The sequence below is a fragment of the Camellia sinensis genome, chromosome 6, assembly GCF_055761805.1.
Source record: "Camellia sinensis isolate YWXY chromosome 6, ASM5576180v1, whole genome shotgun sequence".
Lineage (NCBI taxonomy): Eukaryota > Viridiplantae > Streptophyta > Magnoliopsida > Ericales > Theaceae > Camellia > Camellia sinensis.
Window position 1 is genome coordinate 138197319 of NC_138966.1, and position 13969 is coordinate 138211287.

The window sequence follows — 13969 nt, forward strand, 5'->3', positions numbered from 1 at the left end:
TCTATATATATATAAATATATATCTCTTGTTCATCTCTTTTTGCTATTTTTTTTTCTCTCTCTCTCTCTCTCTTTGTCTATCTCTCGCTCATCTTGTTTCTCTCTTTTTTTTTCTCTCTCTCTCACTCATCTCTCTTCTCTCTCAATCGTTCATTTCTCTCAATCACACTCATCTCTTTCTCTGAGCCCATTATTGTTGAAAGAGAAAAAACTCAAAAAATGAAATGGGTCTCTCTCTCTCTCTCTATGTATGTGTGTGTCTCTTTTTCTCTATGTCTCTCGCTCATCTCTCTTCTTTCTCTCTTTAACTCATCTCTCTTCTCTATATCTCTCACTCATCTCTCTTATCTATTTCTCTTATCTCTCTGACTCTCTCTGTCGCTTTTGCTCATCTATCTTTTCTTTTTTTTTGTCTCTCTCTATATCTCTTTCGTTCATCTCTTTCTTTCTCTATCTCTCTCTCTCGCTGATCATTTCCTGTTTCTCTCTTTTTCTATTTCTCTCTCTTCCTAGCTTTCATTGTGCAGCAAAATGGACACCGGGTTTTTCTGTTTCATCTCTTCCCTAGCTTTCTCTTATTCGCGCTCGTTTTTTTCCCTCAACCAAAAATCCCCAAATCTCAAATCCCTAATCTTTTGAACCAAATATCCCCAATCTCTCTCTCTCTCTCTCTCTCTCTCTCTCTCTCTCTCTCTCTCTTTCGACTATAAGCATGGCAGACAACGGCGTCGAGCGATGGCAGCGGCAGCGTGAGACGGCATCGATCAATGGCAGACGACAGCGTCAAGCAACGGCGAGCAGCGAGCAGCGTGAGACAGCGAGCAGCGACAAACGATGGTGGTCTAGTGTTTGGTTGGTGATTGTGATTCTTCTTTCTCATTTTTTTCTCTACTCTTTACGTCTCTCATTTCGAGCTTGTTTGTGATTTGTGAAGTCATTTCTTTGATGGGTTTTGTCTAGGGCTAGTATTTGTAGTTAGATATAAAGAGGGGAAAGTAAGGAACCTATCATTTACCATGTTTTTTTCTCTTTAATTCTCTATTTGTACGAAAAAAATTCAAAAATTTCTCTTTGAACTTGTGGTTTTCTTGTATTTTTGGAAACCAAAGAAACATTTATCCTTTTTAGGCATTTTAGAGGGAACTTTAAATCTAGAATCTGATATTGAAGCAACTTCCATTTCTTCTAAATTGAACTTCATGCAATCCAGTGACTATTACAATTCATGTTGTTGATAGATATATATCTTCAGTTCAACATTTTGGGTTTTAACTTTGAAACCTTTTCTTTTGTGGATTTCTGAAGTGAAACAAATTTCTTGAAATTTCAAGTTCTTCTGTCATTTTTGAGAGAAATGGATTTTCTGTCATAAGGAAAGTTTAGGCACTTGTAATCCTTTTGGGTCCATATTGCTATTTCAATAGTAAATGGCGCACTTTGAGTAAATTATGTTTTGAATTCTTGTTGAAATGGCTGAAATTAGAGTTACAAGGTTAGACCAGGGTCAAACCAAGGTAAAAAAAGTTCCAATTGCAGTGACCCGAGAAGGATTCTGGTGTTGCCCTTTACTGATTGTGTTTCAAAAGACCCCCAAAACACAAAACCCTTTGAACAAGCCCAAACCATCCCCTTCAGCACCCAATACCTCTTCCCAAAAGAAACAAACTCCACTAACCGAGAAAAAAACAACATTGGAGGTGCTGAAGGGCATCCGTAGACGTTAGCCTTGTGCTCACATATTTTTTATCACTTGTGTTGTGGCAGTAGTTCTAGACTGTAGGATAATTGGATTTAGATGCCTTTAGCATTTGCTGTACTTCATTTGAATTACATTATAGTATGTAACATTTTATGTTGAATGAATGTGATTTCATTTTATTGGAATGCGTACAATTGACAAAAATGATAAATTTATGTTGTGCTATCTCTTCATGATATGTTGCTGATTTTCTCCTTTTTCCAAAGTGAAATTTATGTGTTGAAGTTCAATTGGTGAAAATTTTAACCCAATACCCCTATATTGGAAAGTCTTTTGTTTGTTACTTTTTTCTTCCATAATTTTCTCAAACCATGATAAATTTCATTGTGTTGATAAGAGCTTAACCAGAATTATGATTTAGCTCCTTCTTGAGAGTTTAGTTAATTATTTATTAATTTTCATTACCTCGCACGATCATTTTTGTAATAACCTTGCAAATAGAAAGTGATGTATTTGATCAATATCACAATATAGGTGAGTGATATATCACTAGTCTTTTAACTTATAAAACTGTTGATTAGATTTACTCTCTTATCTATTACTATATATTATTTTCATCGATAGCAGTGTGCCTTGTAATTACTTTATTCTTTCTACCTCGTCTTCACTACAAAGCTTAAATTCATTAATCCCCAAAGGTTCATGACATTGTTTTTGAGGGGTTCAAATTTGTTGCAGTGTTGGTCATTTTGCCACATAACCCTTCTATTTTATTTACTTTATTTTCTATCTTTCTATTCCCTCTTGATAGCCTTTCCCACTCTACACAAATTCCCACTATTTAGTGTTAGAAGTATGTAAATGATGTGCTCACACTCTGTGTTTTTCATAGGGTATTTCTCTTATTTAAATATGAATTGGTCGCATGAGGAAATCCACTATTGCTTGAGCATTTGATCATTTGGAGCACATTTTGTTATTAAGCTATTTATTCTAAGCACTTTTGTCTTTTATTTGTCATTATTGCTGAGATATCTTAAGAATTCATACACGTGGCTTGGTTTTCTTCATATCTCCTGACTTTCGTTGTTTATTGACAATATTTCAACTTTACTTTTAGGTTTAGAACTTTTTGTGGTAGTGCGCATTCAATATGCATTTTATTTTTATTATTTTTATTTTTTGGGACTCTTGTGAAATACTGGATGTTTGGGATTTTAGAATTATATGGACAGGCATTACACCTTTTCTTTTGCAAGACACTGTTCTTTGTATATGTGGTTATATCATATATAACACATACTTTTGTATGAAATTTAAGTCATGTTTACGCGAATTGGTTTTTTGTTATTTTGTTATTACTGCAGAATGAGATACACATTGTTGTAAAGCAGAAGCTGCTTGGAGAGCCAGTTGGTGAAACACTGCTGGGAAAAAAAGTGAGTTTCAATTATCTTGGTTTTTCTACTACAAATTTTCCTACAAATGCATTTGTGCATTTTGTATTTTCTTTTCTTATTTTCTTTTCATTGTTTTATCTTTTTAATATCCTAAAATAACTTCATGTTGAACAAATGCTTCAAATAAATGATTTAAAGTTGCTTGCTACCACATCTAGATGGCTCTGAATATGATCATGATTATTATTTTCTTGCTACCACATCTAGAGTTGCATGTGTGCATGCTTTGATGTAGCTTTCCATTTACTGTTGATATTAATGTGATTTCTAGCAAATTATGTTCTATGCATATTGATGGTTTACTATATTAATTTAATTGAATCTAGTGTCTGAACTGTTAATGGATGCAAACATAGTAGGTAGTTGAATCTTGATTGCTCTCTTAGCTATTAATATGAGATTTTGAGTGGTTAAAAAATACAAGCATTTTGATGTGTTCATGGCATCATAGATATGGAAGTGCGTTTTAGGTTTGCTTTTGCTTATTTATTTATATGGGCTGGAATTTAACCACACAAAGTAGCAAAACACAAGGTGTAAAAGGTCATGTCTACCATTAACATTGAATTCAGCCTCGTGAAAGGGTTTCAAGTAACATTTTTGTCATTCTTTTTTAGCCTCGTGAATTCAAGGTGTTGACCCCTCAAAATCACCAAATGGCGTTGGATTAGCACGAAACTTGGCACACACGACCACCTAGGCACGAGAGACTTATGGAAGAAGGCGGGACACGAATCGGGTTCTCGGTTTGGGAGTTAGAGCCGGATTTCACTATAGGCAAACTAGTTCCTTAAGAAACTTAGAATTCGAGGTGTTGATGCCCCAAAATCACCAAACGGAGTCGGAATAGCACTAAATCTGGCACACAATCGGGTTCTCGATTTGGGAGTTAGAGTCGGATTTCACTCAAGGCAAACTAGTTCCTTAAGAAACTTAGAATTTGAGGTGTTGACGGCCCAAAATCACCAAACGGCGTCGGATTAGCACGAAACTTGGTACACACGGCCGCCTAGGCACGAGAGACTTGTGGGAGAAGACGAGACTCGAATCGGGTTCCCAATTTGGGAGTTAGAGCCAGATTTCACTCTAAGCAAACTAGTTCCTTAAGAAACTTAGAATTTGAGGTGTTAACGCCCCAAAATCACCAAACAGTGTCGGATTAGCACGAAACTTGACACACACGACCGCCTAGGCACGAGAGACTTGTGGGAGAAGACGGGACTCGAATTAGGTTCCCGGTTTGAGAGTTAGAGCCGGATTTCACTCCAAGCAAACTAGTTCCTTAAGAAACTTAGAATTCGAGGTGTTGACGCCACAAAATCACCAAACAGCGTCGGATTAGCACGAAACTTGGCACACATGACCGCCTAGGCACGAGAGACTTGTGGGAGAAGACGAGACTTGAATCAGGTTCCCGGTGTGAGAGTTAGAGCCAGATTTCACTCTAAGCAAACTAGTTCCTTAAGAAACTTAGAATTCGAGGAGTTGACGCCCCAAAATCACCAAACGGCATCGGAGTAGCACGAAACTTGGCACACACGACCACCTAGGCACGAGAGACTTGTGGGAGAAGACAGGACTTGAATCGGGTTCCCGGTTTGGGAGTTAGAGCCAGATTTCAATCTAAGCAAACTAGTTCCTTAAGAAACTTAGAATTCGAGGTGTTGACGCCCCAAAATCACCAAACGGCATCCGATTAGGGCGAAACTTGGCACACACGACCGCCTAGGAAAGAGAGACTTGTGGGAGAAACCGGGACTTGAATCAGGTTCTCAGTTTGGGAGTTAGAGCCGAATTTCACTTTAGGCAAATTAGTTCCTTAAGAAACTTAGAATTTGAGGTGTTGACGCCCCAAAATCACCAAATGGTGTCGGATTAGCACGAAACTTGGCACATATGACCGCCTAGGCACGAGAGACTTGTGAAAGAAAACGGGACTCGAATCGGGTTCCCGGTTTAGGAGTTAGAGCTGGATTTCTGTCTAGGCAAAATTATTTACTTAATTATATTTGTAATTGTATAGTAGTTAAATTTTTATATTTTTTTGTAATTAACATATTAACACATAATTATACTGTCATTAATTATTTGTATTTTTTGTTTTCAGATATTTCCCCGAGTAGGAGTTTGCTTGTGGAATGCATGCCTATGAAGAATGCGACTAACTTTTATTTTTGTTAGCCACGGAAAATTATGAGGAAAATTTTTAATTTTGGTTTATGTTATTTTGAATTATGAACAACATTATGTATTTAAACATTAGATATGTATTATGGAACATTATGTAGTGAGGTAATTTTGTTGATGTGTAGTTATGAATGCAATAATATTTTTATTATGGAGAAATTGTTATTTCTGTACAGGAATTTTTATATTATTATACAATTATTGATTTCTTTTTCAATTATTTTTCATTTGATATAGGTAATTTTAATATTTTTAATAATTTTCTTGCAGTTTTTTTTTTTCCGACGGCACCACATCGTTGCAAAAAACATTAGAACCATTGGTGACAGTGGCCATGGCTGTTGCAAAAAAAAAAAAAAAATTCGTGACAGCATTTTTTGCCGTCTTCAATAAAACTTTTAGCAACGGTAAAACAGTGCCGTTGCAAAAGGTCTCAATTTTTTACATATTATAGGCAATAGTAAAATGTCATTGTAAAAGGCAACAATTGCCGTTGCTAAAAGTTTTTTAAGACGGCATTAGGAGTATTAAAATTTTTGTAGTGACTCCTTAATACTTTTAGTTTAAGGTCCTATCATATCATCATATTCATAGAGACAAACCTAATGTGCCAATATTATATGAGAATTGCTATATAGTACTTGATTTTTATTATTATTTTATAGGGGTATTACACTAGAGTAATTTTGATTTTTTCTATATATTTATGAAAAAAATTAACAATTTTAATTATTAATATTTATAAATATTTTCATTAATTTGTAATTATTATTATTTTTTTAAATCTTTTTACTGATGTGATATTTCATCTATTTTATGTCACCAATTAATTTCTTAACAATGCTCTCTAAATATTCAATTTAAAGAGCAATTATGCATATTCATTTTTTATTTATTTATTTTGCAATAAAGAATAAGAATTTTATATATGTAATAAAATTTATAATATAAAAAAGAAAACACTTATAGTTTAGTCATAAAATACAATCCTAGAGTGATTGTAATTTTTTTTTTTTTTTTTTTTTTGCGCAAATAAACATGTGTTAATTGAAACTATAGGAAAACATTTTCAAAAGTAGTATAAAAGTATGTTGTGAATTGAATAAAATTCTGTCAATTCCACTAAACCAATCGAAATTTGGTATAGGAGACCAATTCAAATATGGAATAGGATACAATATTCTAAGACTCACAACCTTAGGGATGTTAATCCCATTTCATTCTGTCGCTTAAACAAAGAAAGTTTTTAAGGGTTGACAATTGGAAGAAATATAAATATCCAAACAAAACTAAGAAATAAAAATACTTCCTGTTCAGAGTAGCAAATAAGGCCCATGGTGCTGATCCTAGTGATAAAAATTAAATCAAGATTAAATATTGTAATTATTTTTAGACACGTTATACAAAAATTTATTCAGTCTTGATTCATCTTTTAATTGTAAAAATTCTTTGACTATAATTAATGATAGATTGATTGGAAACGATTGATAATAGTACTCTTAGACGATCAAATTCTTCTTCTAAATCATATATATTACAAATTATTATTAATTTCAGTATATCAGAAATTAAAAGCATAATAAATAAACATCACACTCATCTATCTATATATTATATAAGGAAAATGAAGTTTCTAACTCACAAGTCTTGTGGGAATTTTAATATTTCAATCTTAATTTTCTAATTTTTTTATTTTAAATAAAAAAATCTTAGCATTTATTGACTTCTCTCATCCCAAAAGCCTTTTTGACTTCTTCCATACCTACCACTACACCCTTTTCAACTTTTTTGATACACTATGGTTAGTGATGAAATTGTTACATTATTCTTTATAAAAAATTTAAAAATAATAATTTGTATATTAAAAAAATCTAAAATAAATATAAATTCTTATTAAATCTATCTATCTATCTGTCTATCTATCTATCTTTATATTATATAAGTAAAAGGGGGTTTCTAACCATAAGTTTTGTGGGAGTTGTAATATCAAATTTGAAGGACACTAAATATGGAAAGCATTCCATCAATTTTAATTAAAAATTCTAATAATTATCCCATAATATATAAGTTTTAAATAATGATCTATTCCAAAATTTATCTATATATCTATATACTATTATAATTGCAAAATATTTTCATTTCATTAAGATTGAAAGTTGTAATTTTTTTTCTCATTTTTTTTTATTTTGTTTAATTTTTTGTTAATACGTGTTACAATATGATTGGTCTATAAATTAATTTTATATTCTTAAAATAAAATTTCAAATTTGGATTCTTAATTAAATTATGTTACTATAATTGAAATGAGATCAATATTCATCCCTTAAATTTTGCATCCTTTATAAAATTATAAAATAAAATTTCAAATTTAAATTTTTCTTCAAATTATATTGCTACAATTAGAATGAGATCAATATTCATATGTGTCATAATATTATTGGTCTAAACATAATTTGTTTTAAATACATGTGTTCAAATTATTAATCGCTATTATTTTCTTTTTCTTTTTTTTTTTGTTTTAAATTTTATATAAAAAAAATTATATACTTCTAAACTATAAGGATCTGAATAATAATATTTTTTAATATAATTTTTTTTTTAACAAAAGAACAAAACATAACTTTTTTAATACTTACCAAATATGGTGGATTTTGTTAGATTATTATTATTTTTTTTAATCTCAATTGTCAATTAAAAAATTAAAATAAAGAATGAAAATATTTTTGGCACAAATTGTTAAAAAGTTGCCTTTGCTAAAATAAATTAGAAAGAAACATTATTTTTTTTTTTAATTTTTAAAAGTGATAGTTCGTTAAACTTTTTTTATTTTAAAAAAAGAGTTATAGATGATAATTTGTTATTCATCTAGAATTGATTAAATGAAAATACCATATTAAATTTTCCTCTTACATTTTTTTATTCGAATACTTTTATTTTGTAAGAAATTTATTTTTATTCTATTTAATATTTTATTGTAATTTTTAAATTAAAAAGAATTTCTAAAAGATCATATTTAAATTACTTATGCCATTATAAAAAGTAAATTTTTTTAATATCAACTTAGTGGTAGTTTGGGAAGTGTTAAATAAGTATACTTTTTTATTTTTTACGAAAATATGTACAAAAAAATAGAGATGTGATGTGACTTAAAAAAGATAAAAAGATAAAAAAAAAAAAAGTGAGCTAATATGACGCTTCCCAAAAAACTTTTTATTCAATGATCCCTTTTTAAAAGGTGTATTTTTTAAAATATTTTCAATAAATATTCTATTGGAAATCTTAAGTATATTGCTTTTTCTTTTGTTCGTTAATATTAAAATTTTAATTAATTTTATTTATTATCTAAAAAAATAAATTAGCAAATAATTTATATATTTATATATATAATTTTGTTTTGGTTACTCAGATTATTTGGTATTTTTGCCGAAGTTCATTCAAATTTAATTTGAATTTTTGAATTTCTGCATAGGTACTCACTTAATTTAAAACTATGTTGTTCAATCTTTAAAAAAATTTAAACTCGATTCAAGTTGTTTGGGTTGAACCCACCTAAATTTGTAATTTTAGTAAGGGGAGTTAAAGTTACATGATTAAATTTGTGACATATTAAAAAATAATAAATAAATTATGATAAAATTGTGACAATTATAAATTTCAATTTTTTTTTATTTTCGTAATTTATATATAAAAATTTAACTATTTATATTAATTTATATAAAAATATATTATTAATTTTTTTACGTACCGTGCATAACACAAATTACCAGTTGTATTTATTAAATCGAGAGTACATAGTAATGAAGAAACTTACCAGAGTTCACAAACTTGGAAACAAATAGGGCAAAGCATATACAGCCCGTCACACTCACACTCACACTTCCTTGACACTCATACATAGGTTGATTAAAACTTGAAAAAACTGTTTCTAGCAACATCATCGCAGTATGAAACTATTTCTGTAATAAGTTAGCATATTGTTGGACTATTTTAATATTATTTATTTTTTTTATTTATTTTTGTGATCTTTTATTTTGTTTATGATTTTTTTTTTTTAATAAACTTTTATTTTGTTCATGAATGGAGATTAATTAGAAAGTCATGAATTTGGTAATGAGTTAATAATTGGCGGTTTTGGGACTCTCATTTTTCTCTAGTTTAATAGTTTATTATTTTTTGGTATAATTTGTAAGATTCTAGTGGCTTATAAATTGTTTATCTCATCTACTCTTTTCTAGACCGACTATATTTTTACACTTGAGATATTACTAGCTAAAGAATGGTGTTTTCTTGGTGGAGCTTTGGGTTTACCATCTTGGGCAGAGTTGGCCTGAACCGTACGACAAATGGTCGAATTGTTGTATTTTGGAGGGGCAAGTCATAGTTTAGTGATTATTGTATCGGTATTTGGATTTTTCCTACCGCAGTGGACTTGATCTTCTTAAAGAAAACGAGATATCCGTGCCTCAGCCTCATCTATTTGTATCTCATTTTCTTTACATTATTTATCAATAAAATATAATTCTTTTGATATTTTCACCAACAATTTTAAAGAGATCAAAATGTAACAAATACCAGAAAAAATCAACGAGGGAATTGGAGATCTCAACAAGCCTTTCAAGTTCAAGGGAGTTCATTTTAAGAGGTGGAAAGGAAAAATTAATTTTTACCTCAGCCTTTTGAAAGTTGCTTATGTTCTTATCGAGAAGAACCCAAACAAAATCCTAATCGAGGAGATGAATGATGAAGATTATGAGACATATAAAGCAAAAGTGACTTCATGCAATACAGATGAGTATAAATGTCGTTTTTATCTTTTAAATTGCATTGCTGATCAATTTTATGATTACTATGACACCACTTACACTTCTGCAAAGAAAATTTGGAAAGCTTTACAGTCTAAGTATGATATTAAAGAGGTAGGAGCAAAAAAATATGTAGCTAGCCGATTTTTCGCTTCCAAATGGTGGATGGAAAATCTGTTGTGGAGCAAGCACAAGATTTCCAAATGATAGTTACAGAAGTAAGATCTGAAAACATCAAGATTGGTGACAACTTGGTAGTTGTAGGACTTGTTGACAAGTTATCGCCATCTTGGAGAGAATTCCAAAAGAGCATGCACCACAAACAAAAGGAGACTTCTTTAGAGGCATTGATCACTCGCATCCGAGTCGAAGAGGAGACTAGAGGCCAAGATGCATTAATAACACAAGAGGGTAATGACAATTCCACTATAAAGGTAAACTTTGTTTCAGCAACTAATAACTTATCCAAAGGTCATAATTCCAAGAATGCTCATTTGAAGCCTTATAAAAAGAATATAAAGAACTATGGTAAGCCTCACTATAAATGGATTAATCTAAATAAGAACCAAGGTCCACCACCTCCACAAAATTTTACATGCTTTGTTTGTGGTAAACGTGGACATATTGCTTGAACTTGCAAAATTCTGAAAACGTGCACCTGTCCCAAAGGCTAACGTTATCGATGAGCCATTTGTGGTGATGATTACAAACATTTGCATGGTTAATTATGTGGACGGTTGGTGGGCAGATTTTGGTACTAATAGACATGTTTGTTATGCTAAAACTTGGTTCATGGTATACACTTCCTTTAATGATGAGAAAACAATTATGCTTGGTGACTCTAGTCAAACCAAGATACTTGGGAGTGGTGAGGTTGACCTTAACTTCACCTTTAGACGTATGCTTACTTTAAAAGATGTTCTTTATACACCATCCATGAAGAACAATTTGATGTCAAGTTATTTGTTGAATAATGTTGGCTTTAAGTAAACTAGAAATCTGATCAATATGTGATTACCAAGAAGGGTATTTTTGTGGGTAAGTGTTATGCTTGTGATGGGATGTTCAAACTGAATGTTGAGATTAATAAACCATTTACCAATTTGATTTATATGTTGTCTTCTATTAATTTTTGGCATGCTCGCTTGTATCATATTAACAGTAAATATATGAAAATCATGAGTAGTTTAGGATTAATTCCTGAAGTGACAAAATTTTGAGAAATGTGAAGTTTGCAGTAAAGCAAAAATTACCAAGATGCCTCATAAAAGTGTTGAGAAAAATACCGAATTGCTAAAATTCTTTCATACTGATTTGTGTGAGTTTGAAGAAATTTTAACTCATGGTGGTAACTGATATTTTATCACTTTTATTAATAATTTTTTAAAATACACAAACATATATTTATTAAAAAAATAAAAGTGATGCTTTTGAAAAATTTAAAGAATTCCTTCTTGAAGTGGAAAATCAATTCGGTAAAAAGATTAAGAGAATTTGAAGTGATAGAAGCCGGGAGTATGAATCTCTTGGATTCAACTCTTTCGTTCAGTCATTGGGAATTATTCATGAGACTATTCTACCATATTCACCTTCATCTAATGGCGTAGTTGAAATAAGAACGTTTATTGACTTGACGAATGTTATACTTATTGATTCATGTGCTCCTTCAAATCTTTAGAGTAAGGCTATTTTGACAGCTTGCCATGTGATAAATAGAGTGCCACACAAAAAAACTAAAATTATACCTTATGAGTTGTGGCAGGGACATAAGCCAAATCTAAGTTATTTGAGAGTTTGGGGTTGTTTAACTTTTGTGACGCTTGCAGATCTTGAATGACCTAAATTAGGTGAACGAGCTACTACTTGTGCTTTTCTTGGGTATGCGTTGCATAGTACAACTTATAAATTTTTTGATATAGAAAATAATATTATTTTTGAAACAGGTGATGCTATTTTTTTTATGAAAATAAATTTCCTTTCAAATCTAGAAATAGTGGGGGTCAAATAATTTCTGAAAATATTTTATTCATGCCTAGCTCTTCTACTCCATTTCAAGTTTTTCAAGAACAGGAAAATTGTCAAATCTAACAAAGGAGTAAACGAGCTAGAGTTGAAAAATGTTTTGGCCTTTACTATTATCTTTACAATGTGGAAGAAATTCCTCTTACGATGCAAGAAACTTTATCATCACCTGATGCTATTTTCTAGAGAGATGTTGTAAATGATGAGATAGATTCACTACATTCAAATAAAATATGGAAGCTAGTGGATTTACCTTCAGGTTGTACAACTATTGTGTGTAAATGGGTCCTTCGTAAAAAACTTAAACCGGATGGAACTATAGATAAATATAAAGCAAGGCTTGTCACTAAAGGTTTTAAGCAACAAGTTGATCTTGATTTCTTTGATACTTTTTTTCCGGTTACTAGAGTTACATCCATTAGACTGTTGATAGCAGTAGCTGCAATTCATGATTTAAAATTTCATCAAATGAATGTGAAAACAACATTTTTAAATGGAGATCTAAATTAGGAGATTTACATGGACCAACCCGAGGGCTTTGTGGAGCCTGGCCAAGAAAGTAAGGTGTGGAAGCTAACTAAATCCCTTTATAGTTTAAAGCAAGCTCCTAAACAGTGGTATGATAAATTTGATTTCTACATGCTTGAGAATGGCTATAAGACCAATGAATGTGATAAGTACATATATTATAAAACTTGTGAAAATGCACATGTGATTATTAACCTATATGTAAATGATCTACTTATCTTTGGCTCTAATTTGCATATTATAAATGACACTAAAAATATGTTTAATAGCCACTTTGATATGAAAGATCTTAGTGAAGCCAATTTTATTTTGGAAATTAAAATTACCAAGACTAATGATGACATTTTTCTTGATCAGTTGCATTACATTGGGAAAATTTTAAAGAAATATAACTTTCTAGATTGTAAACATGTTGCTACTCCTTCTCATACAAGCATACATTTATATGTTGTAACAAATGAAAAAAAAGTTATTAACCAAAAGGAATATGCTAGCACGATTGATAGTTTGAGATATACTACTGACTGTACTTGACATTGCATATGCTGTTGAAGTACTTAGCAGATTTACTAGCAAGCCAAGTCGAGATCATTGGTTAGCTATGGGAAGAATTATGAGATATTTATCTAGTACCAAAAATTATCGTTTGTTTTATAACAAGTATCATGCAGTACTTGAGGGATATAGTGATGCTGATTGGAACACTTCGTCAGGTGATTCTCTCTTTATCTCAAATTTTATTTTTACCTTGGGTGGTGGTGCTATATGTTGGAAGTCTAAAACACAGACTATAATTGCTAATTCTACAATGGAAGCTGAGCTTGTAGCGTTAGCTTTAGTATGCGAGGAAGTGAATTGGTTGAGAGATTTGTTATATGAAATCCCTTTTTGGAAAAAAATCAATTCCTCCTATATTAATTTGTCGTGATAGCACTGCTACTATTGGTAGAGTGAACAACCATTTTTATAATGATAAATCCAGAACTATTCGAAGAAAACACAGTAATGTGAGATCCTATTTGAGTAATGACATCATAACTATGAATTATGTAAAATCTTGTAATAATCTTGCAGATCCGTTAACCAGGGCCTTGACGAGATATAGGGTTTGTAATACATCGAGGGAGATGGGTTTGAAACCTATAAAATCATAAACTATGTATGAGGACACCCAACCTGGAGACCAGAGACCTTGTAACTAGGTTTAATGGGAAAAATGAATCATATGGTGGTTGTAAAAAAATGCACTCCTTAATATTTTGTTGTCCATC

The 13969-nt window shown here is 31.0% G+C and overlaps 1 protein-coding gene and 1 long non-coding RNA gene across 2 annotated transcripts; both read left to right on the forward strand.

Annotated features, from left to right (window-relative positions):
- The first annotated feature begins 423 nt into the window (after positions 1-423).
- LOC114314290 (uncharacterized) lies at positions 424-5563 on the forward strand. The gene is made up of 3 exons (XR_003647427.2): positions 424-852; positions 3067-3138; positions 5267-5563. It is a non-coding gene; the product is annotated as an uncharacterized LOC114314290 (long non-coding RNA).
- A 4743-nt stretch (positions 5564-10306) lies between these two features.
- Positions 10307-11138, forward strand: LOC145793618 (uncharacterized). The gene is made up of 2 exons (XM_082876481.1): positions 10307-10676; positions 10897-11138. Exons 1-2 carry the CDS (start codon positions 10307-10309, stop codon positions 11136-11138), a joined length of 612 nt encoding a protein of 203 aa, XP_082732607.1.
- Positions 11139-13969: the final 2831 nt, after the last annotated feature.